This window comes from Papio anubis, chromosome X (genome assembly GCF_008728515.1).
Source record: "Papio anubis isolate 15944 chromosome X, Panubis1.0, whole genome shotgun sequence".
NCBI classification, from domain to species: domain Eukaryota; kingdom Metazoa; phylum Chordata; class Mammalia; order Primates; family Cercopithecidae; genus Papio; species Papio anubis.
Window position 1 is genome coordinate 80770393 of NC_044996.1, and position 21127 is coordinate 80791519.

Genomic DNA, 21127 nt, shown 5'->3' on the forward strand with positions numbered 1-21127 from the left:
TACTTTTATTCCCATTGTACATGTGAGGAAATTGAGGTGCTAAGATTCTTTTAATATATATGTATTTTTAAAAATAGAGGCTGGGCACGGTGGCTCACACCTGTAATCCCAGCATTTTGGGAGGTCAAGGCAGGTGGATCTCGTGAGGTCAGGAGTTCAAAATCAGCCTGACTAACATGGTGAAACCCCATCTCTACTAAAAATACCATAATTAGCTGGGCTTTGTGGCAAGCGCCTGTAATCCCAGATATTTGGGAGGCTGAGGCAGGATAATCTCTTGAACCCGGGAGGCAAAGGTTGCAGTGAGCTGAGATCGCGCCATTGCACTCCAGCCTGGGTGACAGAGTGAGACTCCGTCTCGAAAAGAACAAAAAACAAAAAAAAAAAAAGAAAAAGAAAGAAAAAAAATTAGAGATGTGGTCTCATTGTTTTGTCCAGGCTGGTCTCAAACTCCTGGGCTGAAGTGATCCTCCCACCCTTGCCTCCCAAAGTGCTGGGATTACAGGTATGAGCCACTGCACTCAGGCTCTTTTTAAATTTTAATTGTTATTATTATTATTTTTTTTTTGTATAGAGACAAGATCTCACTATGTTGCCCAGGCTGGTCTTGAACTCCTGGGCTCAAGGATTCCTTCTGTCTCAGCTTCCCAAAGTGTTGGGATTACAGGTGTGAATCACCATGCCCAATTTAGATACCAAGATTCTTAAAACTGGCTCAAGGCCACACAGTATATGGTGCATGGAGAGTCAGTCAACTGTGGCATACTCCACTGCTCCTTTTCATCAGAATTCTTTCCCTAATATGGCAATCGAGGATTATGAAATAAAGACATAGCAAATTGCAGGATGCAAAAGAAGAGGAATTAATAGCAGTACTTTCTGTTTTCCCATTTTTCTTCATTGTACTATGTAATCTAGATACAATTTTGAAGAGGGAAAATAAATTACTTTTAGAAATCTCATCTTGTCCATGAGATCTAATGACTGATTCTGAGACTTTCAGGATCAGGAAGGAACTCTGTTAATGTTCCCAGAAACTGGAGCCACGATCTCTCTTCTTTATCCTGTTAGCCAGCTCCATATCTGGCCTGAGGTGCACAAGGCTTAAAAGAGGGGTGTATAGGAGGAAGTGGGAGGCTTATTAATGTTTTGATTTTGTGTTTGTCTACAAATCTGGAGGCATCATGTTTTCACACTCCGAGTGGAGATTAGCATCATGCTTAGATTTAGCGGGAATCAAATTTTTACTTACATATTCCATCCCTCAAGCCATTTGGTTTGGAGATGGATGGGACACGGGAGCTTGCTGTGAGACTGCAGGGGAGTCTCCTAGTTTCTTAATGATTGGACAAAGGCATGGCAACAGAAATGTCTCGGAAATAAAAGGTTTATTTTTATTTTATTTTATTTTATTTTATTTTTTTTGAGACGGAGTTTTGTTCTTGTTGCCCAGGCTGAAGTTCAGTGGTGTCATCTTGGTTCACCTCAACCTCCGCCTCCTGTGTTCAAGCGATTCTCCCGCCTCAGCCTCCCGAGTAAGTGGTTACAGGCATGTGCTACCACGCCTGGCTAATTTTGTAATTTTTTAGTAGAGATAGAGTTTCTTCATGTTGGTCAGGCTGGTCTCGAACTCCTGACTTCAGGTGATCCGCCCGCCTTGGCCTCCCAAAGTGCTGGGATTATAGGCGTGAGCCACCGTGCTCGGCCTATTTATTTATTTATTTATTTATTGAGACGGAGTTTTGCTTTTGTTGCCCAGGCTGGAGTACAATGTCTCGGCTCACTGCAACCTCTGCCTCCTGGGTTCAAGCGATTCTCCTGCCTCAGTCTCCCAAGTAGCTGGGATTACAGGCATGCACCACCACGCCCGGCTAATTTTGTATTTTTGGTAGGGACGGGGTTTCTCCATGTTGGTCAGGCTGGTCTGGAACACCCAATGTCAGGTGATCCACCTGCCTTGGCCTCCCAAAGTGTTGGGATTACAGGCTTGAGCCACCGCCCCTGACTTATTTTTTATTTTTAAGAGACATGGTCTCGCTGTCGCCCAGGCTGGAGTGCAGTGGCGGGATCATGGCTTATTGGACCTAAACTCTCAGGCTCAAAAGATCCTTCCACCTCAGTCTCCCAAGTAGCTGGAACTACAGGCCTGCGCCACCACACCTGGATTTTTTTTTTTTTTTTTGGTTCAGGTGCAGTCTGGCTTGTTGCTCAGGCTGGCCTCGACTAGTCTCTTCAGCTTCTAATATTTCTGCTATTTCTGACCTTTGTCACTCTTGCATAACCAGTGATCAACAGTGTCTACTTGCTTTATTTCTTTTCCTGTTCTTTTTTGTGTGTGAAGTCTTGCTCTCCTTTTGGCGGTAATCCTGGCTATCTGCACTTTTCCTTCAATTCATTGTCGTATGCTTCCAGTACTACATCATATTTGCTTACTCTCAGTGATTCTCACCCTGAACTCACCCAGTGACTGACTCTCTGAACTGCATCCCCAGGATCTAAGGTCTAGTTTGGGTCGCACGGCTTACGCTCCGTGACACAGGGTAAAGGCCAAGTGGGAGTGGCTTTAGTGGCCTAGGGTGACGCCGCTAACGACGCTAGGGGGCGGAGCTTTCTGAACGTCCTCGTGCGCCGTGGACGGAGGTTGTGGAGAGAGCAGGGCGGCATTGGTGGCTGCGGCTGAGGTGAGTGATTTAGTGGGCAGGAAGGGGTAGAATAGGCTTCAAGCGTAAGTTAGCTGGGTAGTTTATAACTAGCAAGAATATATTATAGCCATTAGGTCAAAACTTTTTAGAGTGGCCCTAAGGCAGTGACTTTGTACTACCGAACTGCTCGTGACTCTCAAGGCGAACGAAGATGGGCAAACGTAATGTTTTTTGACGAGGATGGAGGAGTATGGGGAGCGGTGGTGGGCCACTGAACACCGGAGATAGTAGTTACTGTAGTTTAGATGCTAAAGGACCTAAAATACGTTGAAGCGGGACTGTTGATGACCGCTGGGGACAACAAAATGTTTTTTGATGAGGATAGAGGAGTATGGGGAGCAATGATGGGCCACCGAAAACCGGAGATAGTAGTTATTGTTGTTTAGATGCTGAAGGACCTAAATTACACTGAAGTGGGACTGTTGATGACCGTTGGGGGCAGTATGCTGAAGGTGCTAGTTTTCTCATAGAGCGGGAAAAAGGACCATGAGTGATTGGATGCTTTGAATGTGCCGTTGGTAGCGGATGTGGATTTTGAACCAATTAGGAAGAAGCAGCGAGACCCAGCCAGACCAATCACAGGGTACCACTCAGCTCCACTTCCCCCGTTGCCAGGCAGACTTATGGTAAGAAAAGGTCCCTTTGATGTAACTTGGCAGCCTGGCCCTGCCCCTCACAAAAGCCCTTTCATGGGCTTTTAACTTTACTCGGCCTTTTTTTCTGCCTTTGGATAACAAGTAACGGGAAACATTTCACTGGAAAGAAATTTGTTGAGAAACTAGAGGATAAAACAGAGTATTAAAAATATGTTGTTATTTCATAGGCTTGAGCCAGAGATTTAAAAATGGACAAAGATGATTTTCTTTCCATGGACTTTAAAGGTACGTAGCTTTACGTGGTAGTACAAAATAATGTCAAACTCTTTCGCTGGTTTAAGATCTAAAATATTGCGGTGGTGGCACGCCTGTAATCAGCACTTTAGGGAGGCCAAGGCCCGAGGTGGATCACAAGATCAGGGAGCTCGAGACCAGCCTGACCAACATGGAAACCCGTCTCTACTAAAATACAAAAATTAACCGGGCGTGGCTGTCCAATATGAGGCAGGCAGGAGAATGAAACGAACCTGGGGAGGTTGCAGTGAGCAGAGGTCCCGGCATACTACACTGCACTCAATATAGAGGCGACAGAAAGTGGGGAATATCTCAAAAAAAAAATCTAGAGTATTTTGTTTTCTGGGTTTGTCTTTTGCAGTGTGTCCTTAAGCTCAGGTTTTCCATTTATGTACCAGAGAAACAATGTCGATTTTTAACACACTGAGAACCTTTTTCATGAACTAGTGTAGGGAGACAGGGTCACAATTCATAACTTGTTTTTCAGGATTTTATGACATACAAAATAAAACGTTTTAATCCTGAAAGATAAATCTATTTTTTAATAAAAATAAGTTTAAAAAATTGCAAGATCTTGGAGTGCCTTTCCATGATAAATTATGAAAAAATAAATTATATCCTGTGTAGTTTTAGATTTAAGTGCATTTTGTTGTGTCTTAATTGCTGGAAAATTGGTAATCCGTGTTTACTATTTTGGAACTCATAATAAACAAAAGCAATTTGATTGACCAGGCACCAGATTCCTCCAACTGTGTGCTAGATATAGGAGGTTTATAGTACTTTCTTTGTTTCTGGGGAATAATGAGACCTGTGGTACCTTCACATTCATATAATAATGAAATAGGTGTATTAGTAAGAAATGAGGCTACAAATCTATGATTTTTAAAAGTTCAAGGTCAATATTTTTGTTAATACTTGTTTTGTTTGTTTGGTTTGTTTGTGTTTTGAGAGAGAGTTTTGCTCTTGTAAGCCCAGGCTGGAGTGCAGTAGTGCCATTTGGCTCACTGCAACCTCTGCCTCCTGAGTTCAAGCGATTCTCCTGCCACAGCCTCCCGAGTAGCTGGGACTACAGGCAGCCCGCACCTGCACCTGGCTAATTTTTTTTTGTATTTAAGTAGAGACAGGGTTTCACCATGTAGGTCAGGCTGTCTCAAGCTCGACCTCGGATTAAGCCACCTACCTCGGCCTCCCAAAGTGCTGGGATTACAGGGTTGTGAGCCACCATGCCAGGCCAATATTTATTATTTTAAAGCCTTGATAACAGTAAAGCCCACTACTATTTAATTTAAGTTTTAGAATTAGATAAAATATCTTAAAGGTATAAAGATGGAATAAAGGATTATGATTCTTAGTAAGATAATGTTGATACACCTTGTATTTACATAAAATATTTGAATCACACAGAAAAGTATACAAAATAACATAATGAACATCTATGTACCTACCACTGAGTTCTGTGGAAATCTGGTTGCCATGTGTACCAGATATTGCAAAGCACTGGGCGGTAGCGGTGGCTCAAGCCGCAATCCCAGCACTTTGGGAGGCGAGGCCCAGGTGGATCACGAGGTCAGAGGGTCGAGACTATCCTGGCTAACATGGGTAAACCCGTCTCTACTAAAAATACAAAAACTGGCGAGTGGTGGTGGCGCCAGTCTCAGCTACTGGGAAGACTGAAGATGAAGAATAGCGTGGGCTCCAGGAGGCCGGAGCTACCGGCGGCAGGATCTGCTCCTGCACTCAACCTGAAGGCTAACTGAACTCACGTCTCAAAAAGATGCAAAGCGCTAAAAGATTACATGTACCATTTTCTTTTTTAAATTTTATATAAATATTTTATATTTCTCCTGCAGCTTATCTTCTTTTTTCCTTTTTTGCTCCTTTGTGTGTTTATATATATATATATATATATATATTTTTTGAAGTTGAGTTTTGCTCTTACTGCCCAAGCTGGAGTGCAATGGTGTGACCCATGACTCACTGCAACCTCCGCCTCCCAGGTTCAAAAGTGATTCTCCTGCCTCAGCCTCCTGGTGGCTGGGATTACGAGCCGCACCACCATGCCGCCCCTAATTTTTGTATTTTAGTAGGAGCAGGTTCACCCGTGTGGGCAGGCTGGTCTTGGACTCCTGACCTCAGGTGATCCGCCTGCCTCGGCCTCCCAAAGTGCTAGGATTACAGGAGTGAGCCACTGTGCCAGGCTGTGTTTTCAATATTTACCCATATGAATATTTTTAGTTTTTATTTTCACTGCTGATGAGTAGTTATTTCATTGAGTGTAAATGTACCACAATTTATTCATTCGGTCTCCTTTGTTGGACATAAACATTGTTTCAAATATTTGCTATTACAAACAACAATGCTACAACGAACACTGTGTTTCTGAGAGTTTAGCAGAAATTAAAAAAAAAAAAAAAAAAAACTGGGTGTGGTGTTGCATGCCTGTACTAGTGTCAGGAGCCAGAGGAGGGAGGATCGGTTGAGCCTAGGAGGTGGAGGCTGCAGTGAGCCTTGATTGCTCCATTATACTCCAGCCTGGGTGACAGAGTGAGATCCTGTCTTACAAAAAAAAAAATTAAAGACCAAGAAGGAATAGAAATGTGTCTAGATAATTACACCCATTGGGGCTAAATAAATGTAACTCCTTTTCTGCATGTCATCTTCAACTATTTGAAGATAACTTATCTTTTACCCCAGAAAGTGTCTTCAGATTGAGCATTCTCAGTTTGTTCAAACATTCCTTATATTACCTGGCTTCTAGTCCCCTTATCATTTTGTTTGCTATCCTTTAAACATGCTCTGTTCTTTTCATGTTATTTCTTAAAGTGTGGTACCCAGAATAGAACACAATTCTCTATGTTTGATATGATCAGCATAAAATACAGTCATGTGCTGCTTAATGACATTTCAGTCAACAAAGGACAGCATATACAACAGTGGTCCCAGAAGATTTTAATGGAGCTGAAAAGTTCCTGTCACCTAGTGATGTCAGAGCTGTTATAAAGTTGTAGAGCAATGCTTTATTCATGTGTTTGTGGTGATGCTGGTGTAAACAAATCTACTGTGCTGCCAGTTGTTTAAAACTATAGCACGTACATTTATATACAGTACATAATACTTGATGGTGATAATAAATGACTATGCTACTGGTTTATGTATTCACTATACCATACTATGCTATCTTATACTATTTTTTATCATCATCTTAGAGTGTACTCCTTCTATTTGTAAAAAATAAAGTTAACTGTAAAATGGCCTTAGGCAGTTCCTTCAGGAGGTATTCCAGAAGGCATTGTTATCATAGCAGGTGACAGGTCCATGCATTTTATTGCCCCTGAAGAACTTCCAGTGGGACAAGATGTGGAGGTGGAAGACAGTGATAATGATAATCCTGAGCCTGTGTAGGCCTAGGCTAATAATGTGTGTGTTTGTGACTTAGTTTTTAACAAAAAGATTAAAAAGTAAAATTAATAATGTTAACAGAAAAAAGCTTATAGAATAGGGATATAAAGAAAGAAAACATTTTTGTACAGCTGTATAATGTTTGTGCTTTAAGCTAAGTGTTATTACAAAAGAGTCAAAAAGTTAAAAATAATTAAAAAGTTTGTACTTTAGGAGGCCGAGGCTGGCAGATCACTTGAGCTCAGGAGTTCGAGACTGGCCTGGGAATCATGGTGAAACCCTGTCTCTATCAAAAATACAAAAAATTATCCTGGCGTGGTGGCACGCGCCTGTGGTCCCAGCTACTCTGTGGTCCCAGTTACTCAGTAGGTTGAGGTGGGAGGATTGCTTGAGCCTGGGAGGCAGAGGTTGCAGTGAGCTGAGATTGCACCACTGCATTCCAGCCCCGGTGACAGAGTGAGACCCCATCTCAAACAAACAAACAAACAAGCAAACAAAGCTTATAAAGTAAAAAAGTTACAGTAAGCTAAGGTAAATTTATTATTGGAGAAATAAACGTATTATTTTATAAATTGAGTGTAGCCTAAGTGTACAGAGTTTATAAAGTCTACAATAGTGTACAGTATTGTCCTAGGCCTTCACTTATGTTCACCACTCACTCACTGACTCACCCAGAGCAACTTCCAGTTCTGCAAGCTTCACTCATGGTAAGTGCCCTATACAGGTGTACCTTTTTATTATCTTTTAAAAATTTATTATTATTGTTATTTGAGGCAGGGTCTCATTCTCTCACCCAGGCTGGAGTGCAGCGCGGTGGTGTGATCATGGCTCACCACAGCTTCTACCTCCTGGGTCCAAGTAATCCTCCCACCTCAACATCTTGCGTAGCCGGGAATCACAGGCATGCACCACCATGCCCAGATAATTTTTAATTTTTTTGTGGAGATGGGATCTCCCTATGTTGCCCAGGTTGGTTTCGGACTCCTGGGCTCAAGCGATCCTCCTTCCTCGGTGTCCCAAATTGCTAGGATTACAGTTGTGAGCCACCGTACCCAGGCATTTTTAATCTTTTATATCATATTTTTACTTACCTTTTCTAGGTTTAGATATGTTTAGATACACAAATACTTATCATTGTGTTACAGTTGCCTGCAGTAATCAGTACAGTAACTTGAGGTATAGGTTTGTAGCCTAGAAGCAATAGGCTATACCATACAGCCTAGATGTGTAGTAGGCTATACCATCTTGTGTAAGTATACTCTATGACAGGGGTCCTCAACCCCTGGGCCATGGACCATTACCTGTCTCTGGCCTGTTAGGAACCTGGCTGCACAGCAGGAGGTGAGCCCTCGGGCCAGCAAGCATTACTGCCTGAGCTCCGCCTCCTGTCAGATCAGTGGCCAGTAGTATTAAATTCTCATAGGAGCCCGAACTGCCCACATGAGGGATCTAGGTTGCATGCTCCTTATGAAAATCTAACTAATGCCTGATGATCTGAGGTAGAACAGTTTCATCCTGAAACCATCCCCCCACCATCCGTGGAAAAACTGTCTTCCACAAAACCGGTCCCTGGTGCCAAGAAGGTTGGGGACCACTGCTCTATGACATTGGGACAATGATAAAAATCACCAAATCACACATTTCTCGGAATGTATCCCTGTCCTTAAGTGATGCACGCCTGTAATCTTTCTCTTTAGATTTAGGACTGATCATTTTTCTCTTTAGATAATAATATAACTAAGACTGAATTTGCTTTTTCTTTCTTTCATATCACGTTAGTTATTCATTTTGAACTCTGTCCCCCAAAGCCCGTCAGTCTTTTTTAAATATTTATTTATTTATTTAGACAAGGTCTCACTCTATTGCCAGGCTGTAGTGCAGTGGCGCTATCCTCCTAGGTTCAAGTGGTCCTCTCACCTCAGTTTCCTGAGGGAATACAGGCATGTGCCACCATTCCTGACTAATTTTTGTATTTTTGGTAGAGATAGGGTTTCACCATGTTTCCCAGGCTGGTCTCCTGAGCTCCTGAGCTCAAGCGATCTGCCTGCCTACGCCTCCCAAAGTGCTGGGATTATAGGCGTGAGCCACCATGCCTGGTCTCAGTCTTTTAAAAATATATGCTGCTGTTAAGTGACATCTTGATTGGTGCAGTTAGTTTTGAAGACTTACCTGCAGGACTATACTTTTTTCTTACATTAATCCCATTGCTATTGCTGGAGATTTAATTTCTGTTCCTTATTATATAATCTATCTTATTTGTGATTTTTCCTCAGCTTCTTCTTCCAAATCATTTACAAAACTGTTAAATAAAACAGGGCCAAGGACAGAATGTTATGCTATTACAAACCTTACTTCAAGTTGACATCAATCCATTAAGCTTTGGTTATGCTTATGCAGTCTGCCTGATTTGCGCTTGTCTCCAAAGTCTGACAACCATCTCTTGTTCTATACTGGGCATTATCCCTAGGTTTAGAATTTCTGGTTCTCCTTTTGGAAGAGCTCTTGGGGCTCATCATATATGCATTTCTGTTACAAACTCTTCTGTTCACCTTTGAGGCTGCCTTCTACATGTTGAACAAAGTTTGATACCACCCTGTGCTCCTGTTTCTGATCTATGGCCTCCAGGGATTTACTCTCCAAAGCACTTTTCTTTCTGCCCTTCCCTCCTTCCCTTTGTTCCTCCTTCCTTCCTCCCTCCCTTCCTCATTTTCTTTATGATAAATCATTTCTTTCATTTTCTTTATGATAAATCAACTTTATTGAAGTGTAACTTACATACAGTAAAATTCACACGTTTTAAGCGTGCAGGTTGATGCCTTTTTTTTTTTTTTTTTTTTTTTTTGGCAAATGTAATTCTTCTAAACACCACTCCAATCAAGAAATTGAACATGCTCATTTTCTTAGAAAATTTCATCTTGCCACTTTGCATTCAGTCTATCCCTAATGCTCCACCTTAGGCAACCACTGTTCTGTTTTCTATTACCTGTAGTTTAGTTTATAAATGAAATCATACAGTGTACCCTTTTCTCTTTTTCTTTTTCTTCATTTTTTGAGATAGAGTCTCTCTCTTTCGCCCAGGCTGGAGTACAGTGGTGCAGTCTTGGCTTCCTGCAGTCTCTGCCTCCCAGGTTCAAGTGATTCTCATGCCTCAGCCTCCTGAGTAGCCGGGACTACAGGATGTGCCACCACGCCTGGCCAAATACCCTTTTTTCTTTTTCTTTTTTTTTCTGTCCTTTTTTTTTTTTTGGCTTTTAAGCAACATAAATTTATTTCTCACAGTTCTGCAGGCTTGGAAGTCCAAGATCATCAAGGCACCAACAGATTCTGGCGAGGGCCTTCTTGCTAGATGGCAATCCTTTCTGTGTCCTCACAAAGTGGAAGAGGGTAAACAAGCTCCCTCAGGCATTTTTTAAAAGAGCACGAATCCCATTCGTGAGAGTGGACCTAATCACCTCTCAGAGGTTCCACCTCTTAATACCATCACATTGAGGATTACGTCTCAACATATGAATTTGGGGCCAGGGATCCATGAGCATTCAGACTGCAGCAAAGACATCTTCATGCCAAATATTCTCTGATCCAAGACCTTCTTCTTGAATGTTGTCTCCTTACCATGGTATTTTTATGTGCTCATTCTCTAGGTTATCTGTGTCCATTACTCTGGGGTTTCAAACACGGTCTCCAAATACAGCATGAGGCTGGGCCTGGTGGCTCACACGTGTAATCCCAGCACTTTGGGAGGCCAAGGTGGGCGGGCCACTTGAGCTCAGGAGCTTGAAACCAGCCCGGGCAACATAACAAGATCCCGTCTCTATTAAAAAAAAAAAAAAAAAAAAATTAACCAGGTGGTATGCACGTGTATTCCCAGCTCCTCAGGAGGCTGAGATTGGAGGATTGACCGAACCAGGGAGATCAAGGCTGCAGCGAGCCACGATCACGCCACTGCACTCCAGCCTGGCTGACAGAGCAAGGCCCTGTCTCAAAACAAACAAACAAAATCAAATCTAGCATGAGTGAAGAGTTGAGACGTATTGCATTACTGGAAAGGAAATGTCTAGGTTTCATCTCTTAGCAGTACCCTTTTTTCTATTGCATCTTTCACTAAGCGTAGTTGTTTTGAGATTCATTTATATTGTTCCATATACAAGTAATTAATTCCCTTTTACTGTTTAGTAGTATTCCACTGAATGATTATATTGCAATTTGTTATCCATTCCTCAGTTGATGCACAGTTTTGGTGACTATGAACAAGTTGATATGAATGTTCATGTACAGGGCTTTTTTTTTTTTTTTTTTTTTTTTGAGACAGGGTCTTGCTCTGTCACCAGGCTGGAGTGCAGTGTCACAATGATAGCTCACTGCAACCTTGACATGTATACTTTTTGAAAATGGACTTAGGTTTTCATTTCTCTTGGGGGAAATACCTAGGTGGGAAATTTCTGGGATGTAAAAAGCTTTTGTAACCAGCTTCCAATAGGTTATCTAGAGTATTTTCTTTCTGGAAGACAGGTTTTTATTTAAGCAACCCGGCTTGGCGGTTTCCTAAGCTGTGCCACCTGATTCAGAAAAATTTCTTCATCTTGACAAACGGAAGGCACATCCAAAACAGAAGACGGCTTAACATGGGAAATAGCAAAAAGAAGCTGAAGGATGTTGAAAGAATATTGGCACTGAGATAATTTAAGCAGTTGTCTCAACATTATTAAGTTGAAATTTTTGTAAGAATGATGACTAAACATTTATCACACTTTGGAACTCCTTTTCCTATGATAAGTTTGGAGACAAATTCTCATTCTCCTTTATATATATATATATATATATACACACACACACACACACACATATACACACACACACACCACACACACACACACTTTATTCTTTTTGAGACAGAGTCTCACTCTGTTGCCAGGCGGAGTTCAGTTGCAGTCTGAATGTCTGCAATATCTCCTCACGGGCTCAAGCGATTCTCACTGCCTCAAGCCTCCCCCAGTAGCTGGGATTAGGGAGGCACCTGCCACCACACTGACTGGTACGTATTTTTAGTAGGTCTGTGTTTCTACCATGTTGCTTGGGCTGGTCTTGGGCTCCTGACCTCAGGTGATTCACCTGCCTTGGCCTCCTGAATGCTGGGTTACAGGTGGCAGGAGCCACTGTACCTGTGACAGCACACACTCCTAGATTTCTTTTCTTTTTGGGAGACAGAGTCTCCTCCCATTGCCCATGACTGGGTGCAATGGCATAATCTCAGCTCACTGCAGCAACCTCCCACCTCCCCGGGCACCAGGATTCTCACTAGCCCGACCTCCCTAGTAGCTATGACTGCAGGCATGCCAGGCTAATTTCCTGTGTATTTTTGAGGCGGTTTTGCTGTGATGGCCAGGCTGCTCTTGAACTCTGGCCTCAGTGATCCACCACCTCAACTCCCAAACACTGGAATTATAGGCATGAGTCTACCACTGGCCTTCATTGATCTTTTATATATATTTTTCATTTCAATTTCATTTATTTCTATTCTGATCTTTATTATTTCTTTTCTTCAATTAACTTTGGGTTTGGTTTTGCCTTTGCTTTTTAGTTAAGAATCATCATTAAGTTGTTTTGTTGTTTGGAGTTCTTCCTCTTTTTGATGTAGGCACTCGATGATAAACTTCACTCTGAGTAGTGCTTTATGTATCTATATGTTTTGGTGTGTTGTGTTTCAATCATTTCTTTCTTTCACTCTTTTTGGGGAGGCTGAGTCGCTTCAATGTCATCCAAGGCTGGAGTGCAGTGGCTGGCGATCTCATCAATCACTGCAAACTCCACCTCCCAGGTTGCGCCATTCTCCTGCCTCAGCCTCCAAGTAGCTGGAACTTTGAAGCCATACCTCGCCAGTAGTTTTTGTATTTTTAGTAGAGACTGGGTTTCACCATGTTAGCCAGGATGGTCTCAAATCTCCTGACCTAGTGATCCACCCAGCTTCGGCCTCCCCAAAGTGCTGGGATTACAGGCTTGAGCCACAGCTGACTATTATCATTCTTTCAAGAAAATTTTAAATTTTCTTCTTTTTGCAAGTCGGTCTCCCTCATCACCCAGGCTGGAGTGCAGTGTGTACGACCTCTGCTCACTGCAACCTCCACCTCTGGGTTCCAACAGTTCTTCTGCCTTTGCCTCCCAAGTAGCTGGGATTACAGGCACCCACCATCACACCTGGCTAATTTTTGTGTTTTTAATTTAATTAATTAATTTTTTGTTTGTTTGTTTTGAGACAGAGCCTCACTCTGTTGCCTCACTCATTGGGTCACTGGTGCACCATCTTGGCTCATTGCAACCTCCGCCCCTCCAAGGTTGCTGGCACGATTCCCTGCCTCAGCCTCCCAAATAGCTGGGATTACAGGCATGCGCCACCACTCCTGGCTAATTTTTTAAAAAATATTTTTAGTAGAGACGGGGTTTCACCATGCTGGCCAGGCTGTTCTGGCCAACATGGTGAAACTCCTGATCTCAGGTGAGCCGTCTGCCTCAGCCTCCCAAAAATGCTGAGATTAGAGGCATGAGCCACCATACCTGGTCCTTTTTTTTTTTTTTTTTTTTAATACAGGACCTCGCTTTGTCACCCAGGCTGCAGTGCAGTGGCATAAACATATAGGTATGCACCACCGCGCCTGGCTAATATTTGTGTGTTTTGTAGAGACTGGGTTTTGCCATGTTGCCCAGGCTGGTCTTGAACTCCTGAGCTCAAGTGATCCGCCTGCCTCGGCCTCTGGATTACAGGAGGTGCTGGGATTACAGGTGTGCTCGAGCCACAGTGCCCAGCCTCTATATTTTCTTTTTCTATTATATTTATGATGATTGTTAGGGAGGTAGACATTAGCTAATTTGTTTCATCAAGTCTTCAGAATATAGTTCCAATGTATACTCAATACCAGCCCTGTCGAGTAGAAATATAATGTGAGTTAGAAATGTAACTTAAAATTTTCTAGTAATCACGTTTAAAAAGTAAAAATAAATAGGTGAAATTAATTTTTAATATAATAATAATTTTAATGCTATGGCCCAGCATATTCATACATTTTTGTTCCAGCATATAATCAGTATACAAAATTGCTGAGATATTTTGCATTCTTATTTTAAACTAAGTCTTCGAAACCCATGTGTATTTTACAATTAAAGCACATCTTAATTTGAACTAGCCACGTTTTAAGTGCTCAGTAGCCACATATTGCTACTGTATTAGTGCAGATCTAGACTAAAAAGTTTAGTAGGAAAACTCACTCAAGATAATTGGTTTTCACTGAATCTCAAAGGACTTTATTTGGAATCTTCCCTGAACTATCTTTTCCTTTAAATACAACAATGGGATCCTCAGATTAAGAATGATAGAGTTATTAGGAAATATCCCAAGAGAGGGCCACATAGTTTAGAATCATGAGCATACTTATTATACAGCCTGTACAGAAATCTCATTGAGATAATCACTGATGCCACCTGGTATGCACCTGTTAGGGGGAATAATACAGTTTATTATTATATTTATTTATTATTATATATATATTATATATATTTATTATTATTATAATACAGTTACAGGCGTGGTGACTCACGCCTGTAATCCTAGCACTTTGGGAGGCCGAGGCGGGCAGATCATGAGGTGAGGAGATCGAGACCATCCTCGCTAACACGGTGAAACCCCGTCTCTACTAAAAATACAAAACATTAGCCGGGTGTGCTGGCGGGTGCCTGTAGTCCCAGCTACTCGGGAGGCTGAGGCAGGAGAATGGTGTGAACCTGGGAGGCAGAGCTTGCAGTGAGCTGAGATTGCACCACTGCACTCCAGCCTGGGTGACAGAGTGAGACTCCGTCTCAAAAAAAAAAAAAAAAAATACAGTTTATGAAATAAAGACATTGAATGACCCACAGAATTGAACTTTCTTAGTATGCCATACAGTGTCTTCCATGTTCTGGCCCCTACATACCTTTCTGATGGTGTTTTCTCCAGCCATACATAACTACTTATGCCTGTTTGAATTCATTGTGTTTTTTCACACCTCTGTGCTTTGCCCTCTGGCGTGTTCTTTTCCCTCAGTATCTGCCTGGAAATCTCTAACTCATCCTTCAGCCCCACCTCAAGTAACGCTTCAGTGAAGCCTATCCTGCTATTCCTATATTCCATCCCTCAAATGGGCATTTATGCAATCCTTTTACATTCTTGTAGCGTCTTCCACTTACAGCACTTATTACATTATATTATACTTTTTAAATTTTTATTTATTTTTAATTTTTTCCCTTCATCCAACTTTGATCTCATGACTGATTCCTACTATAATTTTTAGAATTTAATTACCTTTGGTAGTGTAATCCTCACGATGGTGTAGACGGCTTCACTCATCTTTATATTCCTAGCAAGATACCAGGCATTTGAGCAATGTTTGTTGAACTAAATTTTACAAGGAGACATGTAGACATCAGCCAAAGCAGAAAGAGTGTGGTTTCCTTGGATTCTGTTCAGGGCTGAGTTGCTAATAGCTTTGATCTTGGCCAAGTTAGTTAACTTCTCCATGCTTTATTTTAATCAATTGTAAAATTAGAGTGTGTTACTGGAATTTTAAGGTGATTTAGAACTTTAAAAAGTTTGTTGATTGAGGCATGTATGAGACTGTGTCTTGTTCATGTCATATCTTTGGTGCTTAACAACATACTTGGTTATCATTAAAGTTTTATTGAATGAATGAATAAAATAACTCTTGTCTATTTCTTTTTTCTTTCTTTCTTTTTTTTTTTTTTGAAATGGAGTCTCTGTCTGTTGCCCAGACTGGAGTGCAGTGGCATGATCTTGGCTCACTGCAACCTCCGCCTCCTGGGTTCAAGCGATTCTTCTGCTTCAGCCTCCCAAGTAGCTGGGACTACAGGTGCACGCCACTATGCCCAGATAATTTTTGTATTTTTAGTAGAGACGGGGTTTCCCCATATTGGCCAGGCTGGTTTTGAACTCCTGACCTCGTGATCCGCCCGCCTCGGCCTCCCAAAGTGTTGGGATTACAGGCATGAGCCATCGTGCCCGGCCAACTCTTGTCTATTTCATTCATATTGCCCACAAGGATAGTAACACACACATATATAGTTTTTGAGATGGAGTCTTACTCTGTTGCCCAGGCTCCAGTGCAGTGTCATGATTTCGGCTCACTGCAACCTCTGCTTCTTGGGTTCAAGCGATCCTCTTGCCTCAGCCTCCTGAGTAGCTGGGACTGCAGGTGCACGCCACCACATCTGGCTTTTTTTTTTTTTTTTTTGTATTTTTAGTAGAGATGGGGTTTCACCACGGTGGCCAGGCTGGTCTTGAACTCCTGACCTCAAGTGATCGCCTGCCTCGGCCTCCCAAAGTGCTGGGATTATAGATGTGAGCCACTGCACTTGGCCTATGTATATATATTTTTAATTGCTGGTTAATTGTTAGTGGATACATAGTAGGTGTATATATTTATGGCGTGCATGGGATATTTTGATAAAAACATAAAATGTGTAATGATTATACCAGGGTAAATGAGGTATCCATCACCTCAAACATTTATCCTTTGTATTACAAACAATCTGATTATACTCTTTTAGTTATTTTCAAGTGTACAATTAAATTGTTATTGCCTATAGTCATTCTTTTATGCTATCAAATACTAGATCTTAGTCATTCTATTTTTTGTACCCATTAGCCATTTTCCCTTCCTCTCCTACCCGTCTCCCGCAACAACCTCTCCCAGCCTCATTCTGCGCTCTATCTCCATGAGTTCAGTTGTTTTAATTTTTAACTCACAAATAAGTGAGAATATGCACAATTTGTTGTTCTGTGCCTGGCTTATTTCACTTAACATGATGACCTCCGGTTCCATTCATGTTGCTGCAAATGACAGGATCTCATTCTTTTTTATGGTTGAAGAGTACTCCATTGTGTATATATATGTAGCACATTTTCTTTTTCTTTTTTCTTTTTTTAGATTTGAGATGGAGTCTCTCTCTGTCACCCAGGCTGGAGTGCACTGGCACGATTTCAGCTCACTGCTCTGCCTCCTGGGTTCAAGCGATTCTCCTGTCTCAGCCTCCCGAGTAACTGGGATTACATGCATGCACCATCACTCCTGGCTAGTTTTTTTGTATTTTCAGTAGAGATGGGATTTCACCATGTTGGCCAGGCTAGTCTTGAATCCCTGACCTCAAGTGATCCACCGGCCTAAGCCTCCCAAAGTGCTGGAATCACAGGCGTGAGCCACCACACCTGGCCCATTTTTTTTCTTTTTAATTTTCATGGGCACATAGTAGGCTTATGTATTTATGCGGTACATGAGATGTTTTGATACAGGAATGCAATGTGAAATAAGCACATTATGGAGAATGGGGTATCCATTCCCGCAAGCATTTATCCTTTGAATTATAAACAATCCAATTACACTTTTTAAAGTTATTTTATTTTATTTTTTGAAACAGGACCTAGCTCCATTTCCCAGGCTGGAGTGCAGTGGTGTGATCTCAGTTCACTGCAGCCTCCACCTCCCAGGGTCAAGCGATCCTCACACTTCATCCTCCCATGTAGCTGGAACTATAAGTGTTTGCCACCATGCACAGCTAATTTTTGTATTTTTTTTGTAGAGACAGGGTTTCTCTATGTTTTCCAGGATGTTCTTGAATTCCTGAGCTCAGGCAGTCCACTTTTCGGCCTCCCAAAGTGCTGGAATTACACGCCTGGCCTTAAGTTATTTAAAAATATACAATTAAGTTATTATTGACTATAGTCACCCTATTGTTGTATCAAATAGTAGGTCTTATTCATTTTTTATATATTTTTTGTACCCATTAACCATCCCCACTTTTCCCCCGGCTCCCACTACCCTTCTCAGCCTCTGATAACCATTCCTCTACTCTCTATGTCCATGAGTTCAATTGTTTTGATTTTTAGATCCCACAAATAAGTGAAACCGTACAATGTTTGTCTTTCTGTGCTTGGCTTATTTCATTTAACATAACGATCTCCAGTTCCGTCCATGTTGTTGCAAGTGACTGGATCTTATTCTTTTTCTTTTTTTTTTTTTTAGGCGGAGTCTTGCTTAGTCGCTCAGGCTGGAGTGCAGTGGTGTGATTCTGGCTCACTGCAAGCACTGCCTCCCAGGTTCACGCCATTCTCCTGCTTCAGCCTCCTGAGTAGCTGGGACTACAGGCAGCCGCCACCACGCCTGACTAATTTTTTGTATTTTTAGTAGAAACGGGGACATATGGGATGGTCCTGAGTCTGACCTCGTGGGTCCTCTATTGGACTTCAAGGGTGCTGGGATTACTAAGTGAATACTGTGCCGACCTGGTTCTATTTCTTTAATGCTATTAAAATGGTAAGGTACTCCATTATTATTATAGATTTCCCATTTTCCTTTTCTTTCTCTCTTTCTTTCTTTCTTTCTTTCTTTCTTTCTTTCTTTCTTTCTTTCTTTCTTTCTTTCTTTCTTTTCTTTCTTTCTTTCTCTCTCTTTCTTTCTTTCTTTTCTTTCTTTCTTTCTCTTTCTTTTCTTTCCTTCTTTCTTTCTTCTTTCTTTCTTTCTTTCTCTCTTTCTTTCTTTCTTTTCTTTCTTTCTTTCTCTTTTCTTTCCACTTTCTTTTTCCTTCCTTTTCTTTCTTTCTCTTTCTTTCTTTCTTTCCTCTCTTTCTTTCTTTCTTTTTCTTTCTTTCTTTCTTCTTTCTTTTTCTTTCTTTCCTTTCCTTCCTTTCTTTCTTTCTTTCTTTCTTTCTTTCTCTTGCTTTTCTTTCTTTCTCTCTTTCTTTCTTTCTTTCTTTCTTTCTTTCTTTCTTTCTTTCTTCCTTCTTCCTTCCTTCCTTCAACCTCTCTCTCTTTCTTTCTTTCTTTCTTTCTTTTTTCTTTCTTTCTTTCCTTCTTTCTTTCTTTCTTTCTTTCTTTGTATCTCTCTCTTTCTCTTTCTTTCTTTCCTCTCTCTTTCTCTCTTTCCCTCTGTCTCTCTCTTTCTCTCTCTTTCTTTTAGGATCTTGCTCTGTCTCCAGGCTGGGTCACATTGGCACAATCTCGTCACTGTCTGCCTCCGGGTTCAAGCGTTCCCTGCCTCCAGCTTCCAGTGGCTGGGACTACAGAGGGTCTGCCTTCCTGCGCCTGGCTAATATTTTGTATTTTAGTAGAGATGGGGTTTCACCATGTTGGCCAGGTTGGTCTTGATCTCCTGACCTCATGAACCGCTCGCCTCGGTCTCCCAAAGTGCTGGGATTACAGGCATGAACTACTGTGCCCGGCCCAATTTTTAGATGTTTGAAGATCCCCTAAATTGTTCTCCATAGTTGTTGTACTAATTTACATTTCCACCAACAGTGTATGAAGGTTCCCTTTTCTTCACACCCTCACCAGCATTTATTATTGCCTGTCTTTTGGATATAAGCCATTTTAACTGGGGTAAGATGATACCTCATTGTGATTTTGATTTGCATTTCTCTGATGATCAATGATGTTGAACAGCTTTTCATATGCCTGTTTGCCATTTGTATGTCTTCTTTTGAGAAATGTCTATTCAAATCTTTTGCCCATTTATTGATCAGATTATTAGACTTTTTTTCCCGTAGAGTTGTTTAAGCTCCTTATATCTTCTGGTTATTAATCCCTGGTCAGATGGGTAGTTTGCAAATATTTTCTCCCATTCTGTGGGTTGTCTCTTCGTTCTGTTGATTATTTCCTTTGCTTTGCAGAAGCTTTTTAACTTGATGTGGTCCCATTAGTCCATTTTTGTTTTGGTTGCCTGTGCTTCTGGGGTATCGCTCAAGAGATTTCTGCCCAGACAATGTCCTAGAGATTTTCCCCAATGTTTTCTTGTAGTACTTTAACAGTTTGAAGTCTTAGATTTAAGTCTTTAATACATTTCGATTGGACTTTTGTATATGGAGAGAGATACGTGTATGTGGATATTCACTTTTCTCAGCACCGTTTATTGAATCCAGTGTATGTTCTTAGCACCTTTACAAAAGTGAGTACACTGTAGGTGTGTGGATTTGTTTCTGGGTTCTCTATTCTGTTCCATAGTCTATATGGCTTGTTTTATGTGAGTACTATGCTGTTTTGGTTACTATAGCTCTGTAGTATAATTTGAAGTCAGGTAATATGATTCCTCCAGTTTTGTTCTTTTTGCTTAGGATAGCTTTGGCTATTCTGGGCCTTTTGAAGCCCCATATAAATTTTAGGATTTTTTTTTTCTATTTCTGTGAAGAATGTCATTGGTATTTTGATAGGAATTACATTGAATCTGTAGACTGCTTTGGGTAGTATGGACATTTTAACAATGTTGATTCTTCCAACCCATGAACATGGAATATTTTTTCATTTTTTGGTGTCCTCTTTAATTTGTTTCATTAGTGTTTATTTATTATATTTTTTAACTTTAAGTTTTGGGATACATGTGTAGAACATACACGTTTGTTACATAGGTATACTTGTGCCATGGTGGTTTCACTGCACCTATCAACCCATCATCTAGGTTTTAAGCATGCATTAGATATTTGTCCTAAGGCTTTCCCTCCCTTTGGCCTCCACCACCTGACGGGCCCTGGTGTGTGATGTTCCCCTCCCTGTGGCCATGTGTTCTCATTGTTCAACTCCCACTTATGAGTGAGAACATGTGGTGTTTGGTTTTCTGTTCCTGTGTTACTTTGCTGACAGTGATGGTTTCCAGCTTCATCCATGTCCCTGCGAAGGACATGAACTCATTCTGTTTTATAGTTGCATAGTATTCCATGGCATAGATGTGCTACATTTTCTTTATCCATTCTATCATTGATGGGCATTTGGGTTGGTTCCAAGTTTTTGCTATTGTAAATGGTGCTGCAGTAAACATACGTGTGCCTGTGGCTTTATAGTAGCATGATTTACAATCCTTTGGGTGTATAATCAGTAATAGGATTGTTGGGTCAAATGGTATTTCTGGTTCTAGATCCTTGAGGAATTGACACATTGTCTTCCACAATGGTTGATCTAATTTACACTCCCACCAACAGTGTAAAAGTGTACCTATTTCTCTGCATCCTCTCCAGCATCTGTTGTTTCCTGACTTTTTAATAATCGCCATTCTAACTGGCATGAGATGGTATCTCATTGTGGTTTTCATTTGTATTTCTCTAATGACCAGTGAT

The 21127-nt window shown here is 41.3% G+C and overlaps 1 protein-coding gene across 1 annotated transcript in view; it reads left to right on the plus strand.

The window, feature by feature from the left end:
- The first annotated feature begins 2216 nt into the window (after nucleotides 1-2216).
- The window catches only part of TEX11 (testis expressed 11), a 329846-nt gene continuing 310935 nt past the window's right edge, over nucleotides 2217-21127 (plus strand). The window contains exons 1-2 of the mRNA XM_031660592.1: nucleotides 2217-2681; nucleotides 3526-3583. Coding sequence (XP_031516452.1) covers nucleotides 3547-3583 — 37 coding nt within the window. The 5' untranslated portion in view covers nucleotides 2217-2681; nucleotides 3526-3546. The remainder of the gene's footprint in view (nucleotides 2682-3525; nucleotides 3584-21127) is intronic.